Source organism: Hippopotamus amphibius, chromosome 7 (assembly GCF_030028045.1).
Source record: "Hippopotamus amphibius kiboko isolate mHipAmp2 chromosome 7, mHipAmp2.hap2, whole genome shotgun sequence".
Classification (NCBI taxonomy): domain Eukaryota; kingdom Metazoa; phylum Chordata; class Mammalia; order Artiodactyla; family Hippopotamidae; genus Hippopotamus; species Hippopotamus amphibius.
In genome coordinates, this window is record NC_080192.1 from 90,529,282 (window position 1) to 90,554,505 (window position 25,224).

Below are 25,224 nucleotides of genomic sequence, written 5' to 3' on the forward strand. Positions count from 1 at the left end.
CCAGTAAAAGAGTTGATATTAAGAATTTAATATTTTTTTAAAAAAAGCAACTTCCAGGGTTTGTCATGTCTTCTATAGTAGGTACAGCAATAACTGATTTTCATAACAATGACTCAGAGGCACTGAAGATCCATACTGTCTTCTGAATTATCACAGATAGAAGAAAGAATTAGAAGAAGAGTTTAATGTTAAGTGTATTTAAAAAATCATATTCTAATTCTTTTAAATTGGTTATCCAAGTATGATAATATAGTAGAGTTCAGATAACTAGAAAATGCAATTGACTAGAACATCCCATTCCCATCTGGTGTGCATTAACAGACTTTTTACTGCATATATCTTTATATAGTTTGCAAACTAATTCAACCCATCTTTACACAGCATTAATTGTTTTTTATTGAGTTGGCACTGGGCTGAAATTGTTGCTCATTATCTCATCATTTTTTTTTCTAGTTCTTGGATGGATTTCCCTCATCTGACACAGTGTTTGGACTTTAGTATATATAAGACTTCCAGATCATCACTGCCTATTCTAGTGATGTTTACAATGAGGTTACCCATGACCAGATATTCCAGACTATTAAGTAATACGTCCACTAGCTCTGTTCTTGACCTTGGTAAAAAAGAGACCTTGTGTCTCACTGGAGTATGTGCCAAGCTCCAGGGCAGAAGCTGTTTGTGAGCTGGTTGTCAACAGAGGTAACCACTCAAGGTTCTTATTAATGCTGTGCAAACAAGGGTCTCGTCATTTCAGTAACTATTTGTACATTTATAAAAGCAACACATGGGAAAAACCAACAAGCACAGCTTGGTAGAATAACCTGCCATGAAATATCATTGGCCTTATAATAATTTACTACAACTGTTCCTTTTATTCACACTGGATAGGAAATGCTTCCATCTAACACATGGAATATGAATATATACAACAAAAAATTGGCTTTTATTAAAAAAAAACTTCAGGAAGACAATAACATGAGGGTTGAAAAAATTATTTTGTGCAGTTTCCTGATCACAATCATATGTCTGCTACTTTTTACAGGGAATGACACAAGTATGGATAGATTTTATAAACCAGTTAAAGAATTTTCCTGCCTGTAATTGCCTACTATTAAAATATTACCTTGTTCATACAATATGGAAGTTTCTCCTTCTCCACGGTAATTCTAAATTACTAGGGTTGACATGAAGAGTCCATTTTAAGGGCAAACCCTGCTAATCCTTTTCAAAGTCATCATGTATCTGCAGTTCACCAAAACAACATCTTGGAAACTGCACAGGGCTTCTGATTGATGTGCAGTTGAGATCCTGTATGTTGCATTCTCACCTGATGCCTGCCATCCTGATGCTCAACAATGTCAACATCTTGGCTTGCACTTTCTGATGGCCACAGTGAGCCATGCGGCAGTGGTGTGGGGTGGACTGTTTTGTACCGCCAGCAGTCAAAACAGTTGCCAGGGGCTCAACGCCTCTAGGCTGTGAGCCTGGGGAGCCCATTCGCCCATGGAATGGTTCTCTGGAGTCCAGCAATGTCACTGCAGGTGGCCAAGACATTCTGACACCTGCTTCATGGAGGACTATACTAAAGAAGAAGCCTAATGTTCTAAAAATAGACAATATGGGCCAGGTTGTGGGGCGAGGGAGGGAGGTTGCTTTCATAAGCCCTGGAAACCATCTCTGATTTTAGCTCTATGAGGAAGCTGGGAGAGTCTCTGGAAGCTGCAGGCTGGGAGAAGGGTGGGTCTGAGGTACGCTTGGGGAAGTGTCAGTTTGGTGTTGGCAATGCAGATTTAGTGCCTGTGGACCCTGACTAAGGCACTCTGCCTAGATCTATTTCCCCCAACTGTACCTTATATGCCCCAGGGTTTCCCCATTCCCCCACACAATCCTTGTTTGCTTTTGCTTTCTAAAGTTGAGATGGAAATTAGGGATCATTTATCTCTCAATTTTGACTGATGAGTGGTGTTTCTTTGGAATTACTATTTGAGGATTGTGTAGAAATCATTGGGCTCCATGGAAGATGGTGCTGTGATTGATTAGCAATGTCTGCCATGGCTATAAGCATTGGTGTGTATGGAATGCATGCTAGGTCCTATGTCTCTGTTCTAAGTAAGATGAAAGAATGAGGCTGGCTTGATGGGTTCTTGAAGGATCTTTGGAGACCACAGCCCAAAGCACTAAGTTTGCATTTACTTTATATTCTGCTTCATTCCTGAAAAGATTTAGGGGTTTTGGGAGTGGAATTTTGGAGGGGGAGGTAATTTTGAACAGACTGGTGCAGAAGGCCCTAACAATGGTCTCTGTTTTCACCCTTGAGTGATGAAGCCTAACGTTTAGAAAGTGATTACAGAGCTTACTGGTGATAGCAGATTCAGAAAGACTTGGAGGAGTGGAATGGTTCCCAGGCATGGTGGGAATTTCAGGCAGCTGATAATATTTGTGAGTATGTTGAAAAGCCAAGGAGAAATATATTTGCATCCACACACACATGCTTTTTTTTGGGATAAATTCCTTAGTATGTAGGACTATTGTCTCTCAGCTCTACTTAGAAGTCTCTGGTGCACAACTTCACCAAGAAAGAAAAACAAAATCAGCAAAATTGTGTGGTAAGTGCTAGTGATGCCATTTTGGGAAGATCAACTCATGTTGGTCTCTGGAAAATAGGATCAATCACTTCTTCATATCTCAAGTAATTTAAATTGAAGCCAAATCTTGATTTTTTAACATGAATCATTAACAAGTTGCTCTTCGACAAGGCCATTGTCTGTTGATCTAGGGGCCATGTTGGGCCAAAGCCAGCCACCTCCAGCTGCTGATGGCCTGTGGGTTTTAGAAACTGTCTGATGCTCCCATCAGTACTTGCCTGTCAATGCACACACCTGATTTCACTTACACAGCAACATGGCAACATACCTTTTCCATCCGTAAACAACCTCCCTCTTCCTCACTTGGAAACTGAGAGAATTCAGAAGGAAAATAAGGCGAATCTTTGTACTCCTCTGCAAATCCCAGAACATGCTTTTTACCTGTCTGATGTTGAGTTTCTTGCCACAATGGGGACCCCGATCTTTCCCCAAAGCTGTAGGCAAAGGGTTTCGGCCTTCCTGGGTGGCACATAGAGGTGAGGATTCCTTGGTTCCTAGGCCAAGGGTCCAGGGTTAAGTGATGGAGGTGGAGTGGAAGAAGGAAGGCAGCATTTAGCATCCCAGCAATGTTAGTTCTTATCTGACTCTGCATTTCACCCTCCGAGAAATGATTTTCTTATTGGTCTCCATGAGACACAATCCCATTTAGAGCATCTCAGCAGTTTCACTGTCTCTGGAACCTTCTAGAGGTGATGGCTGGCTGGCTATAATTGTGACTGTAGTTGCCTCATCATTTGTTTTCAGGCAATTCAAAATTTCGATTTCTTTCCACTGATCACAATTGTTGGTGTATTGGTGTTACAAACCAATTTTTAAAGTGTGTGAACATCAGTGGGCTTTATCACCACTCATTTCCAAAGTGGAAGCCTCCTCCAACTGGAAAGACATGTTCTAACACCACAGAGGAGCCCCCTCCCCAAAGTTTCTGCAAGAACCCCGAGCATGAATTGTGGGTTTTAGACAGAGGGCCTAGGGGGAGGTCGGGAGGGGGGTGGTGCCCTGTTGGGAGGGGGGGCCTGAGGAGGAGGGGGTAGGCTGGAAGGTGGGGATGGAATTGGAGGGGTGGGAGCGCTGGGGGGTGGGGGAGGGCAATGGGGAGCAGGGGGCGGCGGGGTGTAGATGGGGGCAGGAGGCGGCGAGGTGGTGTGGTAGGCGTTGTTGAGGGGGTACTTGGCAGGCGGATTGTTCTTGACCCTGGTGAAGTTGATACAGCGCCCCTGGAAGAGAATCAGAGAGAAGGCAACATGAGCTGATGCTTGCTGGGTGCTTACAACAGGGCAGGCGGGAAGTGCAGGTGGTGGCCTGAAAGAAATGTTTATGTCAGTGCTCTCAGTAGAGCATTGCAATAGAACCTGACAACAGATAAGCTCCCCATTTCTTTCTTCTGGGCTTACCATGTTGCAGAATTATTCATTCAACCTCATTTCTCCTGGAGTCTCTTTCTCAAAGAGGTGGAAGAGAAGGGGACTGATGACTGACCTTAACTGGACGCACAGAGTCAAGGCGAGTACAGAGGTCACTGAATTTAATCTCCTCAACAGTCTTGCCAGGCAGGTATTACTACCAATTGCTCTGTTTCATAGATGAGGAAACTGAGGCTCAGAAAGGTTAAATCACAACTAGGAAGAGGTGAGGTTGTTGTCACCAGTAGACACAGCCTCCCCTTCAAGCCCCTGCCTTCCCCAGAGCTCTGATGTGAACAGTTTATCCTGCTTTTGCTTTGGCTGGGGAATTCCTCTTCTTCCAGGTGCCGCTGCACCTGCTCAGGTGCCCTTAGGTTCTTAAGAAATACAACCTGGGGACCTTTTATTGCAAAGCAGGCATCTACCCTGAATCCCGCTTTTTCCCCACCCTTCCCAGGGACCCGGCTGGACAGTGCAGAGTAGACACCTGGAACCCCTGCAGTAGCCTCACAGTTCAGAATCTGAAGCCAGCCCCAGGCAGCCCTCTCTCCCCTGGGGCACCTCCTCTCTGCTCTCCAGAATCACAGGCCCGCCAGCCCTGCCCCCCAACAGACACATCTAGTCTTAACAGGCACTTGGGAGCCTTTCACCCAACACTGGGCTCCGCAAGGGTCGGAAGCACAGCGCTTCTCCCTGTCACGATATTCTCCTTCTGGTGTGTGGATCCCTCTCACCTTTCTCATTCAACCCTCCCCCTCTTGCCTGGGCAGGGTACTGGCCACCCTTGTGGGGCCCTGGCCTTTTGCCAAACTTCCCAGGCCTATGGGGGCATCTTCTTCTTCTTCTCTCTACTGTGTGTCCTAGATGCTGACAGAATCCCTCCCAGGGGGAGCTGAGGGAGGCCACCCCCTCTGAGGCTGCCCTTTCTCCTCTCCTGCTCATTTTAATCCATTATGAGCATTACACTGGGGCCGAGCAGGGAGTATGGGATTTGTCCTGGCTTCATTCTTCAGGATGGACGTCCATCCTGTGGTGTCCAACCTGGACGGGATGTGTCCAGAGGGGCCACGGTTTCCCTTTCCAGGCCGCTTGAGGAAAGGCCTGAGGGGGATGAAGAGGGTGAGACTGTGGACTTTGAGGACCAATTACCTGAAGGACAAGAGGGAAATTCCAGTGTGTGATTTGAGACTCGGCTTGGGGACAGTCATGGCAGGGGCACCATGCACGTTTGTGGGAGCTGGTGCAGGCCCGAGCAAAGCTTTCCTCACGCACGCACACCCCATCCAACCTTCTGGTCCCGAGTCAGGTCCCTTTCCCTCCACACATCTTCCCCTAAAAAGCCCGGCTTCCATTCATCCTTTGCTTCCCTCTCTGAGTTTTCTAGCTACAGTCTACACCACACACTGAAGCCTCACACTATAATTATCTGTAAATGCCTTGGCTCCCTGACTAGGTGAGAAACTTCCAGAAGGCAGCGGCCTTGTTTTGTCATTCGCTGCTCCACTGTTGGTTTAGGAATTACAATGCTGTATTTAGATGCCAGGACCCCATTTTCTCTGAGCTTGCATTTCATGAGATTAAACCAGGACCTAACCTTATTAGGTTCCGACTGGGGTCCACTAACTGCAGAAATCAGCTACCATTTTCTCATTGCATTGCCCGGAACTCCCAGATCATGGTCAGACTTTCACGGGTTAAGTCAATTCTGTGAGCCAGTACTGTGAATTCCCCTTTGTCCAAGCAGCCCTCTTTTACAGCTTTGTAAATTTAAGCCTCGATTACAGTTTATTTATGATCCTGGATAAAGCTCTTTCTTTCAAGATGTGAAAGTCCTAATGATTACTATCTGTGATAAGTTCCTGTAATGGACAACTCAGAGTTGGGATTTACTGTACTGCATGTTCTGCATTCCTAGATATGCCCAGTCAGGCCAAGAGGCTAGAGAGGTCCATTTCCTTTAAAGATGAAGCAAAATTCTAATCCTGGGGAAGGGGCTGCTAGTGCCTGGGGTCAAGTCCCCACATGCTTCAGATTTCCTTGTGGGATGGCCATCCCACGGCTCTCTCTCTCCCTTTAGGGATCAGCGATGGTGAGCTGGGGCAAGGCAGCAGGTGAATTAACCCAGCGGCCTGTTTATTTATTTCACACAATTGTAACTCTAGTATTTTTACCAGAGACAAAATCAGGAGCTCCCAGGCATCTTCTACCAATACTTCCATTCATAACCCAGATTAGGATTCCTAAATGTCTTCAGAAAGATTTGAAAGTCTCCACCACACAAAAGATGATCTCTCACATCTGTCAGCTAAGGATGGAGTAAAAGCGGGCAGGGGTGGGGGGGTCGATGGGAGTGAGATGGAGAAAGATATTCCTTGCTCAGTCCCTCTCCAGCTACCATTACAGCCTCTTGGCCATAGCAGCTGAAGGGCAGGGGTGGGGTGGGGTTGGGGAAAGGCAGACAGTGCCCCTTCCTAGAGTCAGTAACACTGCAGGGGTGCCCCACAGTCACCTGCTGCAGAGCACAGGCTGTCGTTCATTACAGACCCAGCACATCCGAGCCCAGCACAGCAGCCCAGAGCCAGAGGGGAGGTGGCAAGCTCCCAGCCTCTGCCACGCCTCCTGAGTGACAGCCCACTGTCTGATGTGAGGTGGGAATAATACACCACCTGCCACTCACAGTCAAGTTGAGGCTTAACTTAATCAGTGTTGCTGAAGGGCTTGGTATATAGTGCCTGGCACGTTGTGTTTAGTAAGCAAAGTTGAGTCTGGGCAGGAAAACATGCTCAGACACAATAATGACCTTGTCCAGGGTAGAAAGATGAGTCAGAGGTAGTAGCAGTTTTTCTGACTCCTAGTTCAATGCCTTGCAGGAGAGCCGCAGGCTGGAACCTCTACACTCCTCACCTGGCTTCTAGAATAGTACTGGTATACTGGGAAAAACTGTAGCATTGGACACATGACCAGAGCACCTCCCAGAGCCCACTCTCTTCCACACCCTTTCCTATCCTCCTGTTGCTGTGTCACTCCTGTAATTTATTCTTACAGGACACACAGTTGACTGGTGATGCATTTACACATTTGTATTGTCCTGAAAAGAAGATGCAGACACTGAATAGACAAATCCCTGGGGTCAGTTACAGTAAGACACAATTCGGACTTCAGGGAGGGGTGTGGCTTAAATTCTTAAAACCTGGAGCCAAAGGAGCCAACATAAACACTGTAACACTTAGACCATGCAATTGCCCTAATGATCAGTTTACACGACATCATTTTTTGCTTGCGAGAGGATAATAGAAAGGCCAGATGCTCTCAGTGTCATATACGCCAGCAAATCTGCACTGGTGTTTGGTTAAAAGGTTGCTAGGACAGTTGGAGCACTCAGTTCCTACGCTGGTCTTTGTAACCAGTGGAATTCTTTGCAGTATTGTTTTTGGGTGGTTTGATTCAGATCCAATATTTGGCTTTGACCTCAGTTTACCTCACTGCTCATTTACAAAGTATAAATGCCAATCATTTTCACACATTAGAAACAAAATGTCCTGATTAAATTTAAAGAAGAAAATGCAACGATATCTCCTGCTAAGTGGAGGCTTAGCTAGATGGCATTCCTCCTGGGCTGAAAAATGTCATTTTGATTTGGCTGAATCTAATGCTGTTGGGAGGATTATTAGAAATGTCCAGGCACATCATCCACGTTACGTATTATCCAAACCCCATGAGCTAAGGGTTATTATCTTCATTGTACAGAAAGAAGACTGAGGGCTCAGACCTATTTAAATAACGTGCCCAATACCACACAGCTGGTAAATTGTAGAAGTGGGATTAAAACCTAGCTCTGCCTGCCTTAGGCTCTCATCCTCCTTTTAGTGTATTATCCTGAATATAGACTAAAAGTGCAAATAATGCCACAAAGCACGTGTAGATGGTATCACACAATGCAGCACTTGGCCACAATCCATCAGCTCCTGACACAGCTGTCAAGAGAGTTTTCCAGAACATAAGTCTGGTCAATTCACTGCCCAGGTCAACATCTTTCAATGGTTCCCAATGATCTTTAACATAAAATCCAAATGCCTCCCTCCAATAGCACATGCTGCCTTTTGTGATCTGGTCCTTGCTTACAACTTTTGATTAAATTCTTTCTCTTTTATTGCAGAATGTCCAGCCTAACTCATCCTAAGCTCTCTACAAATATTTGTTTAATGAAGACTATAGTCTGCCACTTGGTATTCTTCTTAATATAAACCTTGTTCCCCAATGGGTGGGTGGTTATTTTTGAGGCACCATCTGGGTCTTCTCTTTTTGAGATCTTCATAGCAGCACTAAGTTCAAGTTTAAGTTGGCATTCAACGGATACTGCTCACACCTGCGAGGGTCTCTGAGGTTGAGTAGGCCTTCCTAAGAAGCTCAGATTTTCCCTGCAAGTTTAGGTTCTCAGAGGATCAAAGGTCCATGAACTCATGGCTGTGTGTTCACATTTCCTTAGTCACCCTCTGATGGTCTCTTTGGACCATTCCCTAGACTCTTAGGGAAGGGGTGGTGAGAATCTTACGCGCTCGTCTTGATTTCCACGCTTGAAATGTTCGCATGTTACCTTTAAAAATACCTTTTCAGGTTACATTTTATTGATTTATCAAAGTTAGTTGTTCTTCAACAAAACTCTTTATCTAAATTGGGGGCAGGACACACTTTGAAACAATAATGGTGTGGTCAGGATGAAAGATCTTATTGATCAGTTTCTGGCTTCTTCCCAGCTTTGAACTGCAGACACGGATGGTCCAAGGAGAACAGACAGGAAACTGGGGGCGTGGGACTGTTGTCTGTCTGCCCTGTGGGTCTGGGCCGGGAGGCAGAGTTCTACCTCTAGTTCTCCTCTAGCGTGTGAAACCCTAAGTCCCTTTCTCTCTGTGGTTCTCAGCTTCTTCATGTTCATCAACAAAATTGTTGTGCTAGCTAGATGATGCCCAAGGACCCTTCAGCCCCAATATTTTAAAATTCTATCAAAATTCAAATTGTTTTGGAACCCTTTAATGTGGATACTTTAATCTGAATTCTTTGGGGGCAGCCAGTTTGCACATCTTTTTATATACTACTTAGTTTGGCTACCTCTTTGCATTGCATATTTTCCAGTTGGCCATCAGATTTACAAAACATTAATAAACTGAAGATTCAAAACTGGATTCTCCACTTTCTGCTCTTTTGTTACCATGGTGAGGATTCAAGCTTGCCTGTGAGTTCTGAATTTGGGTTTGTGGGATGATAGGGGAGACGTGAGAAGAGCTGAGGGCTGATTGTGTGCAAAAGACTTGCCAGTGGTGAGCTCATGTGTGCTGAGTGTTATAAAACATCTGTTTGGGTATCAGGCATGCTCAGTGGAGAGGGAGCTGGCCTTCAGAGATGGTTAAAAATATGCCACGGCTGCCACAGATTAAACCAAAGAGTTTCCTATGAACAGAGGTCACTTAAGGAAACTGGATTTCACAGGAAGAATATGAAAATAATCAGATGGAAAAGGAGAACCTGTCTGTCAGGTTTCTTCTGACAAATACCTTTACTCTCTGGCCTAATTCTTCCATTGAGTGTCTTGTCTGGAGGTATTTCTCAAGTTACAAGTGGATTTGGTTTCCAAAGCTTGTTTTATGTCATTTGTTTAGAATTAGGAGCATAATTTCTAACTTACATCACTCTTATACATAGAGGTTGGTTCTCAAGCTAGACCACAAAAGCTCATGGGCGTGCTGAAGCAAGTGACGTAATTCTGCTGAAGTAGGTGCTCTGGTGATAAATGAGACACACGAACAATGACTCCATCATGCCTCTTCTTTTGTCTCATTCTTCTCTCCCATTCATCCTTTTAAGAAATGGTTCTGAGTGCCAACTACGTCCTGGACACCTTATAAGGTGCCGCAGACGGCGGTGAGCAACTGAACGCAGTCCCAGTCCTCATGAAGAATGCAGTCCAGAGGTGGAGGTGGACAGGAGTCAAACGATCCCACAAATACATGGATCTCAGCAACCGTATTTGTGCTCTGTGACACTGACCTTGGCCATAGCTGACTGGACCAGGGGGTGGACACCTCATCTGAGGTAGACTGGTCAGATTCTCTCTTCTGAGAGTTTGGAATTACGACTGAGTTTGCAGGTAGTTAGTCAGTTAGGGTTGATCCCTTTGAATAGAGGGGATGTATGTGGAAACTGGGGCGTGGCCATCTTCTGCCACAATCAGGGAGAAGCAGAGTTCTGATTCTCTCTCTTAAAGATCTTTCCTCTCCATCCATTCCTCCACACCCTCGCTGTTGCTCACCTTCTATAACTTGAGCCACTAAGTAAATCAGTCTTCCTGCTTTCAGTCTTTCTCTTTCTCAGTGATATTCTGGTTTCCATATAAAATGAATATATACACTCACACATATAAATAAGACGTATGCAGTTGATATACGCAGGCATGCACACACATGGAAACACATAAGTATATGTAAGATGTGTATCTGCCTGTATATATACAAATATATATATATATATGCATAGACATAGACACACATTCAATGTTGTCTTCCTGTTTAAATTCTTCAATGCCTCCCCACCTTCTACAGGAAAATATGCAAGTTTCTCAGCCTGAATTGGCCCTGCTCCCTTGGTATTTCTTTCTGCTATTCCATGTTGTTTTCTTTTTTTTGACCCATACACTTCAGCTGGCCCGTCACTTGAAATGAAGACACCACACTCTGGCTTTTCACTGAACAGCATTCACTCATAGGCTCAAGTCTAGGACAGGGAGAAAGTGGCACAGAGACACCTGTCTTGCCTTGCTCCTCTTTCCCGAAGCCAGAGCTGAGGCCAAAGAGAAGGGTGTGTTGTGAGCGGTGATGCCAGGATGCTTCTCGACTCCCTTTTCTCCACTGCACACATGCCCTGTCTATAAATCTCATATAACAGCCTGCCTTTTATGTGCTCTTCATGGAAAAAGATCCAAGGTCAATTCCTTTAGTTATTTGATTCATTTTGCTGACACACATGCTGGCCTGCTCTCCATAATAACTTCTTTGGATACCCAAATTGAAGGTAAGATGAAAGCACGAAGGAAATATTTGGTAACAAAAGGGAACTAGAGAAATGAAAGGGTAGAAATAAAAACAGCACATCTTTAGTGGGACACGTGTAAACACAGGGTTTGCTAAGAACTACTATTGAGATAAGACTTATTTAAGAACAAAATTCCCCCTTTTTAATCTGATTACATAGTTCTACGTTTTCTCTGTGGAAAATCTGGAAAATGCACAAAGGAACGAGGGAGAAGAGGAGGAGGGAAAAGTTTCAACGATCATACTCAGTGAGTCAACATTTTGTGCTCTTTCAGATCACCCCCTGCACCGCGCCCCCCCCCCCGAATGGTGCATATATTTACAAAAATGGGATCATCCTGTATCAAAGGTTTTTTAAAAAATTATTTTATTTATTTATTTATTTATTGACTGCGTTTGGTCTTCGTTGCTGCGCGTGGGCTTTCTCTAGTTGCGGCAAGTGGGAGCTACTCTTTGTTGTGTTGTGTGGGCTTCTCACTGCAGTGGCTTCTTTTGTTGTGGAGCACGGGCTCGAGGTACGTGGGCTTCAGTAGTTGCGGGACGTGGGCTCAGTAGCTGTGGTTCATGGGTTCTAGAGCACAGGCTCAGCAGTTGTGGTGCACAGGCTTAGCTGCTCTGCCGCATGTGGGATCTTTCCGGACCAGGGGTCAAACCCGTGTCCCCTGCATTGTCAGGTGGATTCTTAACAACTGTGCCACCAGGGAAGCCCCTCACAGTTTTTTAATATAATGCTGTGATCACTTCTCCCCTGCCATGTTCAATATTATTTTCAATGGTTGCATAATCTTCTGTCACATGGAAATACCACATGCAGATATTAAATTCCTTTTTGGGCACTGAGTCTACTTAATTTCTAACTATCCTCATATTTCTAAAATAAACTTCTGAAAAGTTCTAGAATCAACTGTTAATCTTTGATTTAGGATTTTTGAGCCCAATTTCATATGTGAGATTGGCCACTTTTCTTTTGTTGCTCTTTTTGTTGTCAAGGTGATGCTAACTTTCACAAAAGGAACAGGGAAGATTTTCATCTTTTGTGTATGTTCTATATTTGTGAAACAGCTTAAGAGTTATTAGTTCATTAAAAGCACGAGAAAATTCCCTCAAAATCTTTCTGGACGTGCTGTTTTTATGGAGTGCAGCTCTTTGATGACTTTAAAAGTTTTTTGCCACAGATACTGACCTCCTCAGAGCTTGTGTTTTTCTTGAGTCCATTTCCATAATTTATCCTTTCTTAGAAAATCATTTGTTTCATAAGATTTTTTAATCCTTTGCATAGACCTGTACTTTGTACACAGGAAATTCTTACAATTAAACAAATCTCTTTTTTTGTGATGATAACCCTTTTGTCTTTATCAATAATATACATATTGACATGTCTTTTTTTTGACTTTCAAAGATTTGTCAATGATACTGGTATTTCCAAAGAAAATTTTTTAAAGACTTATTTCTCAGCTCTACTCCTTTTGTTTGGTTTTCATTAATTTGTTCTTAGATTCTTAGATTCCTTGTTTCTGTTTTTTGTAGATTTGTTTCATATTCTTTTTAAGTTTTAATTGAATGCTTAGTTCATTGTTTTAATTTTTTCTTTTTAATAATGAAAAAATTAAGGGTATGATATTTTTCCAATTCCTGTAAGTTTTTATTGTGGTGTTCTAATCATCATTCTTTTTCGAGAATCCCAGTAATTGTAGTTTTGATTTCCTCTTAGACTCAACAGTAATTTATGAGAGTTTTAAAACACCTACGGGCTTAAAAAATATTTAATCCCTTATTGCTAACTTCTAGGTGTGGTTTGTTTGTTTGTTTGTTTTTTGGGTGGTGATGTGGTGGGAAAACGTGGCCTGTAAAAATTATACTTTTTCTCCTCTTTCTAGTTTTCTTTGTTGCCTAAGTTATAGTAATTTTTTACAAATTTAAAAAATAATGTGAGTTTTCTATTTGATGGGTGCACTGCTAAATAAATATCCAAAAAGCTATTTTTACTGGATTAGTTAAAGCCTCTGTATCTTTTATTTATTTATTTTTCCATTAGCTTGATCTATTGAAGTCTAGGAGTGGTGTGGGTTTATTAATTCCTCTATACCCCAGTTTTAAACAATTGTATTTGCTCAAATTTTTCTTTGCTGCTTTAGGCACTGGGCCACCCAAGAGCAGCAGGGGAGGGGGCCTCAGAGCAGTCTGGGTAGAGAGAATGGCTTCTGTTCCAAAGAATTCTCTCTTCCCATTTGGTAGTAGCTTGTCTGCAGGAACGGTTGCCATCAATTCCTTCCCTTCTGTGGGCATGGGCCCCTCCCCCAGGTGAGGAAGAACTTTTCCAATCCTTTGAATCTGGCTTGTGATAGTTCTGAATAATGGAATATGATGGAAGTGATGTTGTGCTAGCTTTGAGATTGACATTAAAAGGCCTGGAAGTTTCTGCTTCCTGTTTTTGGTGCCCTGAGACTAAGTGTAAGAGTTCAAGGCTACTCTACTGTATAGAGAGGCCATGTGGAAAGCACCAAGGGAAGACAGGTGTGTGAAGAAGCCCTCTTGGAAGTCTGGCACAATCCACCCCCAACGACTTCTGTCCTAGCCACCATCTGACTGCATGAGAGACCAGACCCCAAGTGAGAATTATACAGGCGAGTCAGGTCACCACAGAATTGTGAGAGAAATAGCAAATTACTGTTTTAAACCACTATGATGTATTTAATTACTTACTTTATTATACTTGTTTCAGGAGTACAGCATTATAGTTCAACATCTGTATGCACTACAGAGTGATCACCACCACAAGTCTAGTTACCACTCATCACATACAGCTGATCCCCGTCACTCATTTTGTCCACTACCAACCTCCTTCCCCTCTGTAACCACTAATCTGTTCTCTGTATCTACGAGTTTGTTTTTTGTTTTATTTTGTTTATTTTGTTTTGTTTTTAGATTCCACATATGAGTGATAACATACAGTAGTTGTCTTTCTCTCTCTGACTTATTAGCTAAGCATAAATAATACCCTCAAGGTCTACCCATGTTGTGGCGAATGACAGGATTTCATTCTTTTTTTTTATGGCTGAGTAGCATTCCATTGTAGATATACACCACATCTACACCACATCTTCTTTATCTATCCATCCACTGACAGACACTTAGGCTTTTTTCATATCTTGGCTATTGGAAAAAATGCTGCAATGAACACAGGGGTGCATATATCTTTCTAAATTAGCGTCCAGAAGTGGAATGGCTGGTCATATGGTAGTTCTACTTTTAATTTTTTGAGGAATCTCCATACTATTTTCCATAGTGGCTGCACCAATTGACATTCCCACCAACAGTACATGAGGGTTCCCTTTTCTCCACATCTTCGCCAACATTTGTTATTTCTAGTCTTTTCCATAATGGTCATTCTAACAGGTGTGAGGTGATATGTCACTGTGGTTTTGATTTGCATTTCCCTGATAACTAGCGATGTGCCTGTTGGCAATCTGTATGTCTCCTTTGGGAAAATGTCTATTCAGATCCTCTGCCCATTATTAAAATCAGTTTGTTTGTTTTTGTTGTTGAGTTATATGAGTCTTTATATATTTTGGATATCAATCCCTCATTGAATATATGATTTGCAAATATCTTCTCCCATTCAGTAGGTTGCTTTTTCATTTTGATGATGGTTTCCTTCATGGTACAGAAGCTTTTTAGTTTGATGTAGTCCTACTTGTTTAATTTTGCTTTTGTTTTGCTTGCCTTAGGAATCAGGTCCACAAAAACATTGCTAAGACTGATGTCAATGAGGTTACTGTTTATGTTTTCTTCCAGGAATTTTATGATTTAGGTCTTATGTTCAAGTTTTTAATATATTTCGAGTTAATTTTTGTGTATAATATAAGATAGTGGTCTGGTTTCATTCTTTTGCATGTGGCTGTCCAGTTTTCCCAACACCATTTATTGCAGAGACTGTCCTTTCTTCATTGTATGTTTTTTGCTCCTTTGTCATAGATTAATTGTCCATATATGTGTGGGTATATTTCTGGGCTCTCAATTCTGTTCCATTGATCCATGTGTCTGTTTTTGTGCCAATACCATCTGTTTTGATTATGATAGCTTTGTAGTACAGTTTGAAAGCAGAGAATGTGATACTTCCAGACTTGTTCTTCCTTTTAAAGATTATTTTGGCTATCTGGGGTCTTTTGTGGTTCCATATAAATTTTAGAATTATTTGTTCTAGTTCTGTGAAACACACCATTGTAAGCCACTATGTTTCAGAGTGGTTTGTTACAGAACAATACTGAAATAAGTGCCAACTCATCTCTCTGCCTAGTAGGGTCATTCCTGGTTTGTGGAGCTGAGCATAGGAGTTGCTGTGGGTTTCTCTTTTGTTTGGACCCTGAACTTGGCACCCTTCAAAGGTGTTGGTAAGGATCCTGATCTGTGCTGTACTCATTGCCTGTTGCCTGATTGGCTAGGGCTTCACACGGCTAGAATCCAAGGGCCCCCAGGAGAACGATAAACTCAGCGGATGAGAGAAAGACATAACCCTAAAGGAAACCATCACAAATTTCCCTTTTTGTCCTCTTGATTTTACTCTGTATTATTCATTATGAAGTGTAGGTTGTTATGGTGATAAGAAAATGCTGAATTGGGAGAAGCCTGGGAATGATGTACTGGGAGAAGCCTGGGAATGATGTTGCAATATTGAAAGGTTTTTGCCTGTTTAAACACATGTGTGAGCTCACTTATGTGAGCTGGGCCTGAGACATCCTATCACTTACTTCCATGCTGCCAGTGGGTAGCTCAAGGTTGAAAGGTGCCCCCTCCTTCTGCAGTCAAGTGAACACATACGCTCCAATTACCATTCCAACCTGAACGTCTTTAACAATATTTTAATAAGTACCTGACAGACAGGAAACACAAGATAAAATAGTCTTGCCACCCAAATATGGATGAATATACTCTGGCCCAAGGTTTCATGAAAGGATGCTAAGTGCCCATGTCTAACCTACGCTCAAACTTACAATGAATTACTTGCCATGCAAATGAATGAACAAGTAAGTCCAAGTAGAGGAGGACTCACTCTGATGGCTCCTGAGGAAGGTCAATATGCCATTGCAGTCAACAAAGACAAAAGCATACATGGTGACAAAGGAACTGTATTTATGTCTCAACATTATATAAAACTTTGGCAAATTATGTCTGCACCTGTCTAGTTCTGACAAATCTTAAAAAAAAAAAAAGAATAGGATTGGAGAAAGGAGATCCAGGAAAAGGGGTCAGGTGTCCAAAGAACACAAAATTCAGTGTTCATGGTAGCAAGACGAAGATATATGCAGAGATTCCAGGGGTCGTACACTTCAGAGATGGAATTAATTGAAAACATTTGTTGATTCAAGAGGAAGCGAATGGTGCTGCAAGGTCTGACCTGGTGTAACATGCCCTAGATATTGTTTCTTAGATTTGCTTTTCTAAAAGCCAACCATTGGTATTGACCATCCTCTCTTCATTGGTGGCATCCATTTTAATGTACTCTCCATGGGTCTTGCTAAGCAGTGCAGCAATTATTTCTCGTAAAAGCCTAGTTTTAATTGACATTTTGGATGGGTCTCATTAATAATGTTGCTTTCATGCACTTTTCTAAGATTTGAAAAAACACCGTGGCATGGTCATGCTGAGTGAGTGAAAGTCTGACCCAGGATGAACTAATTTTACTCAGAGCCTTCCTTCTCTCCATCTCTGTTTCTCCCAATTAACAATCTTGAGAATATTTTCCCTGTCCTTGTCCATAATCCCAGTTAAATGACTCTTGAGTACTTAGAACTATCATTAATATAGTCTTTCTATTTATTATTTTATGTTGACATATTTGCCTTAAAAAATTGGTGCCAGAAGATAAACTGAGATTGCTAAGCCAAGAGCATTATTTAGCTTGGATGTGAAATGTAAAATTATGAAATTACTTATTCATTTGGTATAAAGCTCCAGTCTCATCCTGCTCCATAGATACAATATGCTCATGGATGAAGGTCTGTTTTCTACTTTTGCACAATGTAAGGAATCTCATCTTTAAGGTACATTCTTTCCCCATGCCTGTAGCTATCAAAGTGCTTTCCCCCAAGTGGAGAGAATATTAATTAAAAAATAGACTATTTTGCTTTTGTAATTGCTATATTGTTGCCATTGAAACGTGGATATGTGTCCTTTAGGTTCTCAGCTTCTCACACGTGTACCACTTTTCTATTCCATGACCCTGTCATAATGGCTAAGCTCCCTATTTGAGGGACCAGTTGCTTTTTATGAGGTGAAAAGTTTCATACCAATTGCATCTACCATTCACTGAGCCAGGCTTGGTACTAGCTATTTTATATACATCATCTCATTTTGTGCTCCTAATAGCACTGTTGGTTAAAATTGCTATGATAAAAAATGTAGAAATGGGCTCAGAAAGGCTAAGTCATTTGTCCAGGGTTTCTCTGAAAGTAAATGATGGAGCAGAGATATAACTCCAGCTGTGTTTAATGCTAAACTCCTTCTTTGGAGCCACATGTGCTTTTAGACTGGAATGAATCTAGGGCAAAAGGAATCAAGAAGTGTGGCTACTTAAAAAGTTGGCCACCAGTAATAATAGACATTTGAGAATCTGCTTTGGGTCTTGATACCTCCCTGCTCTCACCATTCTCTCCCAACTTTCCATGGGCCCACTATGAAGGTTTATTCCTTAATAGGCACTTTATTTCCATGTCCACAAGTATGTATTGTAAACAGAAATGGTTAATTGTCTCCCATATCCATTTTTATTTTCTTTCTCCAGCAGTAGAACCCTGGCAATTCACTGGGCACAGGACCATACAGTAAAGATTACATTTTCCAGCCTCCCTGGCATAAGTTGGTTCAAGAGGTCGTAAGTGATGCTGAAAGGGCTGACCTAGTGTGGTGCAGGAATTTGCAGGTGGATGTGGCTTCCTTTGCATCCAGGTGTGGCCAAGTAACCTATACTCTGAACAGTCAGATGTGAGAAATGATGTGTACAAATTCTAGATTGTGCCTTAAAAGGAAGGGGTGTACCCTCCCCTTTTCTTTTTTTTGGACTATGCAGATGAAAGCCACACTCTTGGGATAGTGGAGACACAGACAGAAGGAGCCTGGTCCCCTGACAGCAGAGAGCCACCAGATTGACTTTGGATGGCTTATCCTCAGAAGGTTACATATGAGAAAAAAAGTTCTATCCTGTTTAAGCCTGTATTATTTTGGGATTTGCTAGGTCAGCTGAAACTCTAACCTTAATAATTTAACTCCTAAAGGGAAACTCCTGAGACAGTGTTTTCACTCTAAAAGAGTGGCCCTAATACTGGGCATTTGGGGTGCTGTGGCAGGCCATCATAGTGACCTGCTGGGAGCAGGCTGGGCTTTGGGATGCCTCAAATTTTGACCATGCAGTTGGCTGGCCACTCCAAATTTACGCAGGCTGATCCTTGCCCAGCTGGCTCCAAGGAGCCTCTGACATTTTCCTGGACTGGTCTGCTTTTCAGGTAAGGGTTGCTGTGATCCTGCCAGGGTGCCTCTTAAATTGAAACGAAAGGAAGACAGTAGTCAAGGCCTGGAAAGGTCATGGCTGATGTTTGTGATCAGCCAAACATAGAAATGGAAAATTTATTGCACTCAAAATCTGGGATTCATTTAGGAGTAAAAAGCATTAATTTATGTTATCCAACCTCAAAGTTGGTTTCAGGCCTCCAATGGGCCCCAATACTCTTCCTAATTATGAGACCACGTGGAGTTGGATCTGAAATAGGATCATGACCCAGTATCAAAATGCCTTATCTCCACGGTGTAGGAAGCACCTCACTAATTTAGGCGCACTAATGAAATATTTGTGATAATTCTTCTCAAGGCTTGGCTGAGCTTAAGTTCTGTAGGATCTGGGAAGAGATGGTTTGTTAGACTGATATTCAGTGAGAGTATAAGCAGGAATCTTTAAGAGGAAAAAATATATCTTAACTCCTTTGGAAAGAGGCAGGATATAAAATATAGGAAAGCTCTTGTGGATGTCAGTACCTTAATTGTAAATAAAGGGGCTTCCCTGGTGGTGCAGAGGTCAAGAGTCCACCTGCCAATGCAGGGGACACGGGTTCGAGCCCTGGTCCCGGAAGATCCCACATGCCGCGGAGCAGCTCAGCCAGTGCACCACCACTGCTGAGCCTGTGTGCCACAACTACAGAAGCCCGCGTGCCTAGAGCCCGTGCTCCACAACAAGAGAAGCCACTGCAATGAGAAGCCTGTGCACCGCAATGAAGAGTAGCTCCTGCTTGCCATAGCTAGAGAAAGCCCGTGCATAGCTATGAAGACCCAACACAGCCAAAAATAAATAAATACATAAATACATAAACAAATAAATGAAAAATAAATTTATAAAAAAACTGTAAATAAAGGATGTTGCTAACGACCAATGCATTTTATTTGGGCAGTAAAGATGGATTCAATAGAGACCTGCACTTGGAGGGAGAAGCAGTGGCACCACCTGCTTCATTGCTATTTAAGTGGTCCCTCCCAGTTGCACAAGCCCTCACCCAGGTGCCTGCATGGACCTCTGACTCTGGACTCCTTTTTTGGCCTCCTCCTAGGTTATGTTGCTGCAACTGGCTTTCTGCATTTCTCACTTCCTGAACACTCTTCTGGCCCCAGGTTCCCCCATTCCTATGGGTTGATGAGACCTTCGAAACTAGCTTGCCCTTTGTCTCCCTTGGCTGCATGACCTGCTCCACATCCTCCCCAAGTGAGCAGGCTTTCACCAGGCCCCACTCAACAGGGGGCAGAGAATGACCTAGAGCAGGTGATTACATTTACCTGAGAGAAATGAGGCTGCCCTGAGAAAATGATGAGTCAGGCTTTCTGTTAATTTGCCTTGTGGTCCCTCTTCCCCTACCTTAATTTAAATCCAACTCAGCAAGGCTATCCTGTATAAGGAACTCTATTTGCTGGTTTGGCAAGGGCAGTTTGGGAATGTTAGCTGCTATGTGGAAAAAGCCCTCTTCCTGCTCACCTGATTCAGAGGGACTGAGAGCTTAGGGCCAGGAGGCTGCCTGGACCACAGGAAACAGAACACAAGGAGAATCTTCACCTCCCAGCGCAGTACGAGGTATGGATGCGAAGGCCTCCAAGACACTGCCTTTATACACAACATCAAATTCTTTATCTCCAAGAGGTTCATTACCTTCTGCAAGGAAGGCGAGTTTTCCCAAGGGACTCTGGTCCACCCAGGATGTGAGCAAAAGGCAAAGATCCTCTTCTTCTAGGTAGTCCATATTAATTTTCTGTCTGGATGATCTGTCCATTGGTGTAAGTGGGGTGTTAAAGTCCCCCACTATTATTGTGTTACTGTCGATTTCCTCTTTTACAGTTCTTAGTATTTGCCTTATGTATTGAAGTGCTCCTATATTGGGTGCATATATATTTATAATTGTTATCTCCTCTTCTTGCATTGATCCCTTGATCTTTATGTAGTGTCCTTTCTTGTCTCTTGTAACATTTTTATTTTAAAGTCTATTTTATCTGATATGAGTATTGCTACTCCAGCTTTCTTTTGATTTCCATTTGCATGGAATATCTTTTTCCATCCCCTCACTTTCAGGCTGTATGTGTCCCTAGGTCTGAAGTGGGTCTCTTGTAGACAGTGTGTATATGGGTCTTGTTTTTGTATCCATGCAGCCACTCTGTGTCTTTTGGTTGGTGCATTCAGTCCATTTACATTCAAGGTAATTATCAATATGTATGTTCCTATTACCATTTTCTTAATTGTTTTGGCTTTGTTTTTGTAGGTCTTTTCCTTCTCTTGTGTTTCCTGCCTAGAGAAGTTCCTTTAGCATTTGTTGTAGGGCTGGTTTGGTGGTGCTGAATTCTCTTAGCTGTTGCTTGTCTGTAAAGCTTTTGATTTCTCCATGGAATCTGAATGAGATCCTTTCTGGGTAGAGTATTCTTGGTTGTAGGTTCTTCCGTTTCATCACTTGAAATATATCGTGCCACTCCCTTCTGGCCTGCAGAGTTCCGGCTGAGAAAGCAGCAGTTAACCTAATGGGGGTTCCCTTGTATGTTATTTGTCGTTTTTCCCTTGTTGCTTTTAATAATTTTTCTTTGTCTTTAATTTTTGTCGATTTGACTACTATGTGTCTTGGCATGTTTCTCCTTGGGTTTATCCTGCCTGGGACTCTCTGCGTTTCCTGGACTTGGGTGGCTATTTCCTTTCCCATGTTAGGGAAGTTTTCAACTATAATCTCTTCCAATATTTTCTTGGGTCCTTTCTCTGTCTTGTCTCCTTCTGGGACCCCTGTAATGCGAATGTTGGTGTGTTCAATGTTGTCCCAGAGGTCTCTTAGGCTGTCTTCTTTTTTTTTTCATTCTTTCTTCTTTATTCTTTTCTGTGTCAGTGATTTTCACCATTCTGTCTTCCAGGTCACTTATCCATTCTTCTGCTTCAGTTAATCTGCTCTTAGTTCCTTCTAGTGTATTTTTAACTTCAGTTATTGTGTTACATATCTCTTTTTGTTTGTTCTTTAACTCTTCTAGGTCTTTGGTAAACTTTTCTTGCATCTTTTCGATCTTTGCATCCAGTCTTTTTTCAAAGTCCTGGATCATCATCACTATCATTATTCTGAGTTCTTTTTCTGGAAGGTTGCCTATCTCCAGTTGTTTTTCTGGGGTTCTATCTTGTTCCTTCATCTGGTACAAAGTCTTCTGCCTTTTCATTTTCTCTTTCCGTGGCTGAGGTTTTCAGTTCCACAGAATGAAATACTGCTGATACTGGTTGATACTGCTGTCTGCCCTCTTGTGGAGGAGGTTATCTAAGAGGCTTGTGTGTGCTTCCTGATGGGAGGGACTGGTGGTGGGTAGGGCTGGGTGTTGCTTTGCTGGGTGGAGCTCAGTAAAACTTTAATCCAATTGTCTGCCAATGGGTGGGGCTGTGTTCCCACCCTGAGGCTACCCAGCACTGGAGCTTACAGGCTCTTTGACAGGGCTAATGGCAGACTCAGGAGGGCTCACGCCAATGAGCACTTCCCAGAACCCCCACCACCAGTGTCCCCATCCCTACGGTGGCCACAGCCACCCCCCACCGCTGCAAGCAACCCTCTAACACCAGCAGGTAGGTCTGGTTCAGTCTCCTATGGGGTCACTGCTCCTTCCCCCTGGGTCCTGGTGTGCACGCTACTTTTCATGCACCCTCCAAGAGTGGAGTCTCTGTTTCCCTCAGTCCTGTGGAATCCTGCAATCAAATCCCATGCCCTTCAAAATCTGATTCTCTGGGGATACCTCCTCTCATTACCAGAGCCCCAGGCTGGGAAGCCTGATGTGGGGCTCAGAACTCTCACTCCAGTGGGTGGACTTCTGTGGTATAACTGTTCCCCAGTTTGTGAGTCACCCAGCCAGCAGTTATGGGATTTGATTTTATCATGATTGCACCCCTTCTACCACGTCATTGTGGCTTTTCCTTTGCCTCTGGATGTGGGGTGTTTTTTTTGGTGAGTTCCAGTGTCTTCCTGTTGATGATTGTTCAGCAGTTGTGATTCTGGTGCTCCTGCAAGAGGGAGTGAGCACACGTCCTGCTACTCTGCCATCTTGAACTGTCTCCCATAGGTAGTACAATCCATCATCTCCTGCCTCCTAATTAGTCTGAGACCTTGCTTGCCCCTCTTTCCAATCCACATCAGTGTGAAGATCCAAAAATACTGACATGCTAAAAATAGTTACCATATGATCCTGCAATCCCACTCCTGGGCATATATCTGGAGAAGACTATAATTTGAACAGATACATGCACCCCAATGTTCACAGCAGCACTATTCACAATAGCCAAGCCATGGAAGCAACCTAAATGACCACTGACAGATGAATGGATAAAGAAGATGTGGCGCATATATATATATTCCACATAATGGAATATTACTCAGCCATAAAAAAAAATAAAACAATGCCATTTGCAGCAATGTGGATGGACCTAGAGGTTCTCATACTAAGTAAAATAAGCCAGACAAAGAAAGACAAATATCACATGATATCGCTTATATGTGGAATCTAAAAAAGGAGAGATACAAATGAACTTATTTACAAAACAGAAATAGACCTACAGAGATAGAAAACAAACTTATGGTTACCAAAGGGGAAAGGAGGAGGGATAAATTAGGAGTTTGGGAGTAACATATATGCACTACTATATATAAAATAGACACACAACAAGGAGCTAATGCATAGCACAGGGAACTATACTCAATATTTTGTAATAGCCTATAAGGGAAAAGAATATATATTTATATATAAATAAATATATATTTATATATATATATATATATTTATATATAAATAACTGAATCACTTTGCTGCACACCTGAAACTAACACAATGTTGTAAATCAACTATACTCCAATAAATGAAAGTACTGATGTGGCTGAGAAGGCCCTGAATGAGCAGCCTCACCTCCTGCTCCCCCTTTCTTCCCACTGCCAGTCCTGCAGCTTCCTTTCAACTCTATGGTCACCTCTATTTCATGGCCTTTGCATGTGTTCTGCCCGGAACACGCTTCCCCCAAACCTTGCTTGGCTAAATTACATTCACACCTGATGTTTCAGCTTATCCCTTTTTCAGAGAGGTTTTCCTGCCCACATCCAATCTCAGTTAGGCCCACCTGGTAATCTCTTTCATGTCCTGCTCTTTCCCTCTTTCACCTTTGTCATTATGTATTTGTGTATTTGTCCCTTTCTTTGTTACTATACTGAAAGCCCTCTGCTGACCACAATTTCCTTCTCCACCCAGGACCTGGCCCACAGAAGGGCTGCCAAAGTATCTGTAAAATAAAGCAGCGAAGAAGCAGACCCTGCTTCCTAGGAACATGGTGAGACGTTTGTCAAGTGCCACATTAAGCCCTATGAATGTTATAATCCTATTTGTATCCTGTGAACAAGCTTAAAAGTCCATCTAACAGGCACAGTGTGGTTACTGTTATAACCCTGATAGCCATGGTTTATCCAAGCCTGCCTATGTTATCCTAAAACCTCACCACAACCTTGCAGAGGTTACTATTCCCATTTCCCACCACAACCTTGCAAAGGTTCCCATTCCCATTATTACTACTCCCATTTCAAAGGTAAAGAGATGGATGCTCTCGAAGGCTAAGGTCCCTCTCCAGGGCCATACACATAGTAAACGGCAGGGAGCATCTCATGGAGACCCCTCTGAAAATGAATGCGGGAGAATCCAGCAGAGAAATTCCCAGTAACTCAGCATACATCTACCCTTTTGAGGCCAGGGAAAAGAGCGCTCAGGATTGTTAAATTTGGAGAAAGGGACACAGGAAGGTTAAATGTTGATGGGAATCAGGGAGGCAGAAGGATAAGAGCGGGCAGAGCACTAAAGAGAAGGGATGGGAGGGGCACTGACCTCGGCTGGGAGAGTCACAGGAAGCAGCAAAGGTGGCCCCAAAGCTACGTCCATGCATCTTTTGACCTGGGGCCTCCCTTCCCAAATTTGTGCAAATTGCCCAGGAGAGACTGGTTTAAATCCAAGGAGCTTCTGTTCATACATTAGTAACACAGTATAGTGTGGATTTGTCACAAAGTTTCGAATACTTTAGGAATACTTTCATAAAAGGGAATGGAGTTGAACTCCTCCATCCCTTGTGTCATTTGCAGAGGAAAATGACATTTTCAAAGTGTCAGATTTATGTGCTTTGGGAAGGAAGAGCAGGATCTGAACCAAAAATGCATGGGTCTTTATCTGGAGAAAACTCTAATTTGAAAAGATACATGTACCTCAGTGTTTATAGCATACTATTTACAATAGCCAAGACATGGAACAACCTAAAGGTCCATTGACAGATGAATGGATAAAAAAGATGTGGTGTATATATACACAATGGGATACTACTCAGCCATAAAAAAAAGAAATAATGCCATTTGCAGCAACATGGATGGACCTTGAGATTATCATACTAAGTGAGGTAAGTCAGAAAGAGAAAAACAAATACCACATGATATCACTTATATGTGGAATCTAAAATATGACACAAGTGAACTTATCTATGAAACAGAAACAGACCCAGACATAGAGAACAGACTTGTGGTTGCCAAGGAGTGGGGTTGG

The 25,224-nt window shown here is 42.7% G+C and overlaps 1 protein-coding gene across 2 annotated transcripts in view; it reads right to left on the reverse strand.

Annotated features, from left to right (window-relative positions):
* ANTXR1 (ANTXR cell adhesion molecule 1) overlaps positions 1 to 25,224 on the reverse strand; it is a 241,284-nt gene continuing 216,060 nt past the window's right edge. The window contains exon 18 of one of the 2 annotated variants that reach the window (XM_057741035.1): positions 1 to 3,862. In XM_057741035.1, the coding sequence (XP_057597018.1) occupies positions 3,602 to 3,862 (261 nt within the window). In that variant the 3' untranslated portion in view covers positions 1 to 3,601. The remainder of the gene's footprint in view (positions 3,863 to 25,224) is intronic. The other variant, XM_057741034.1, reaches the window with a different exon arrangement.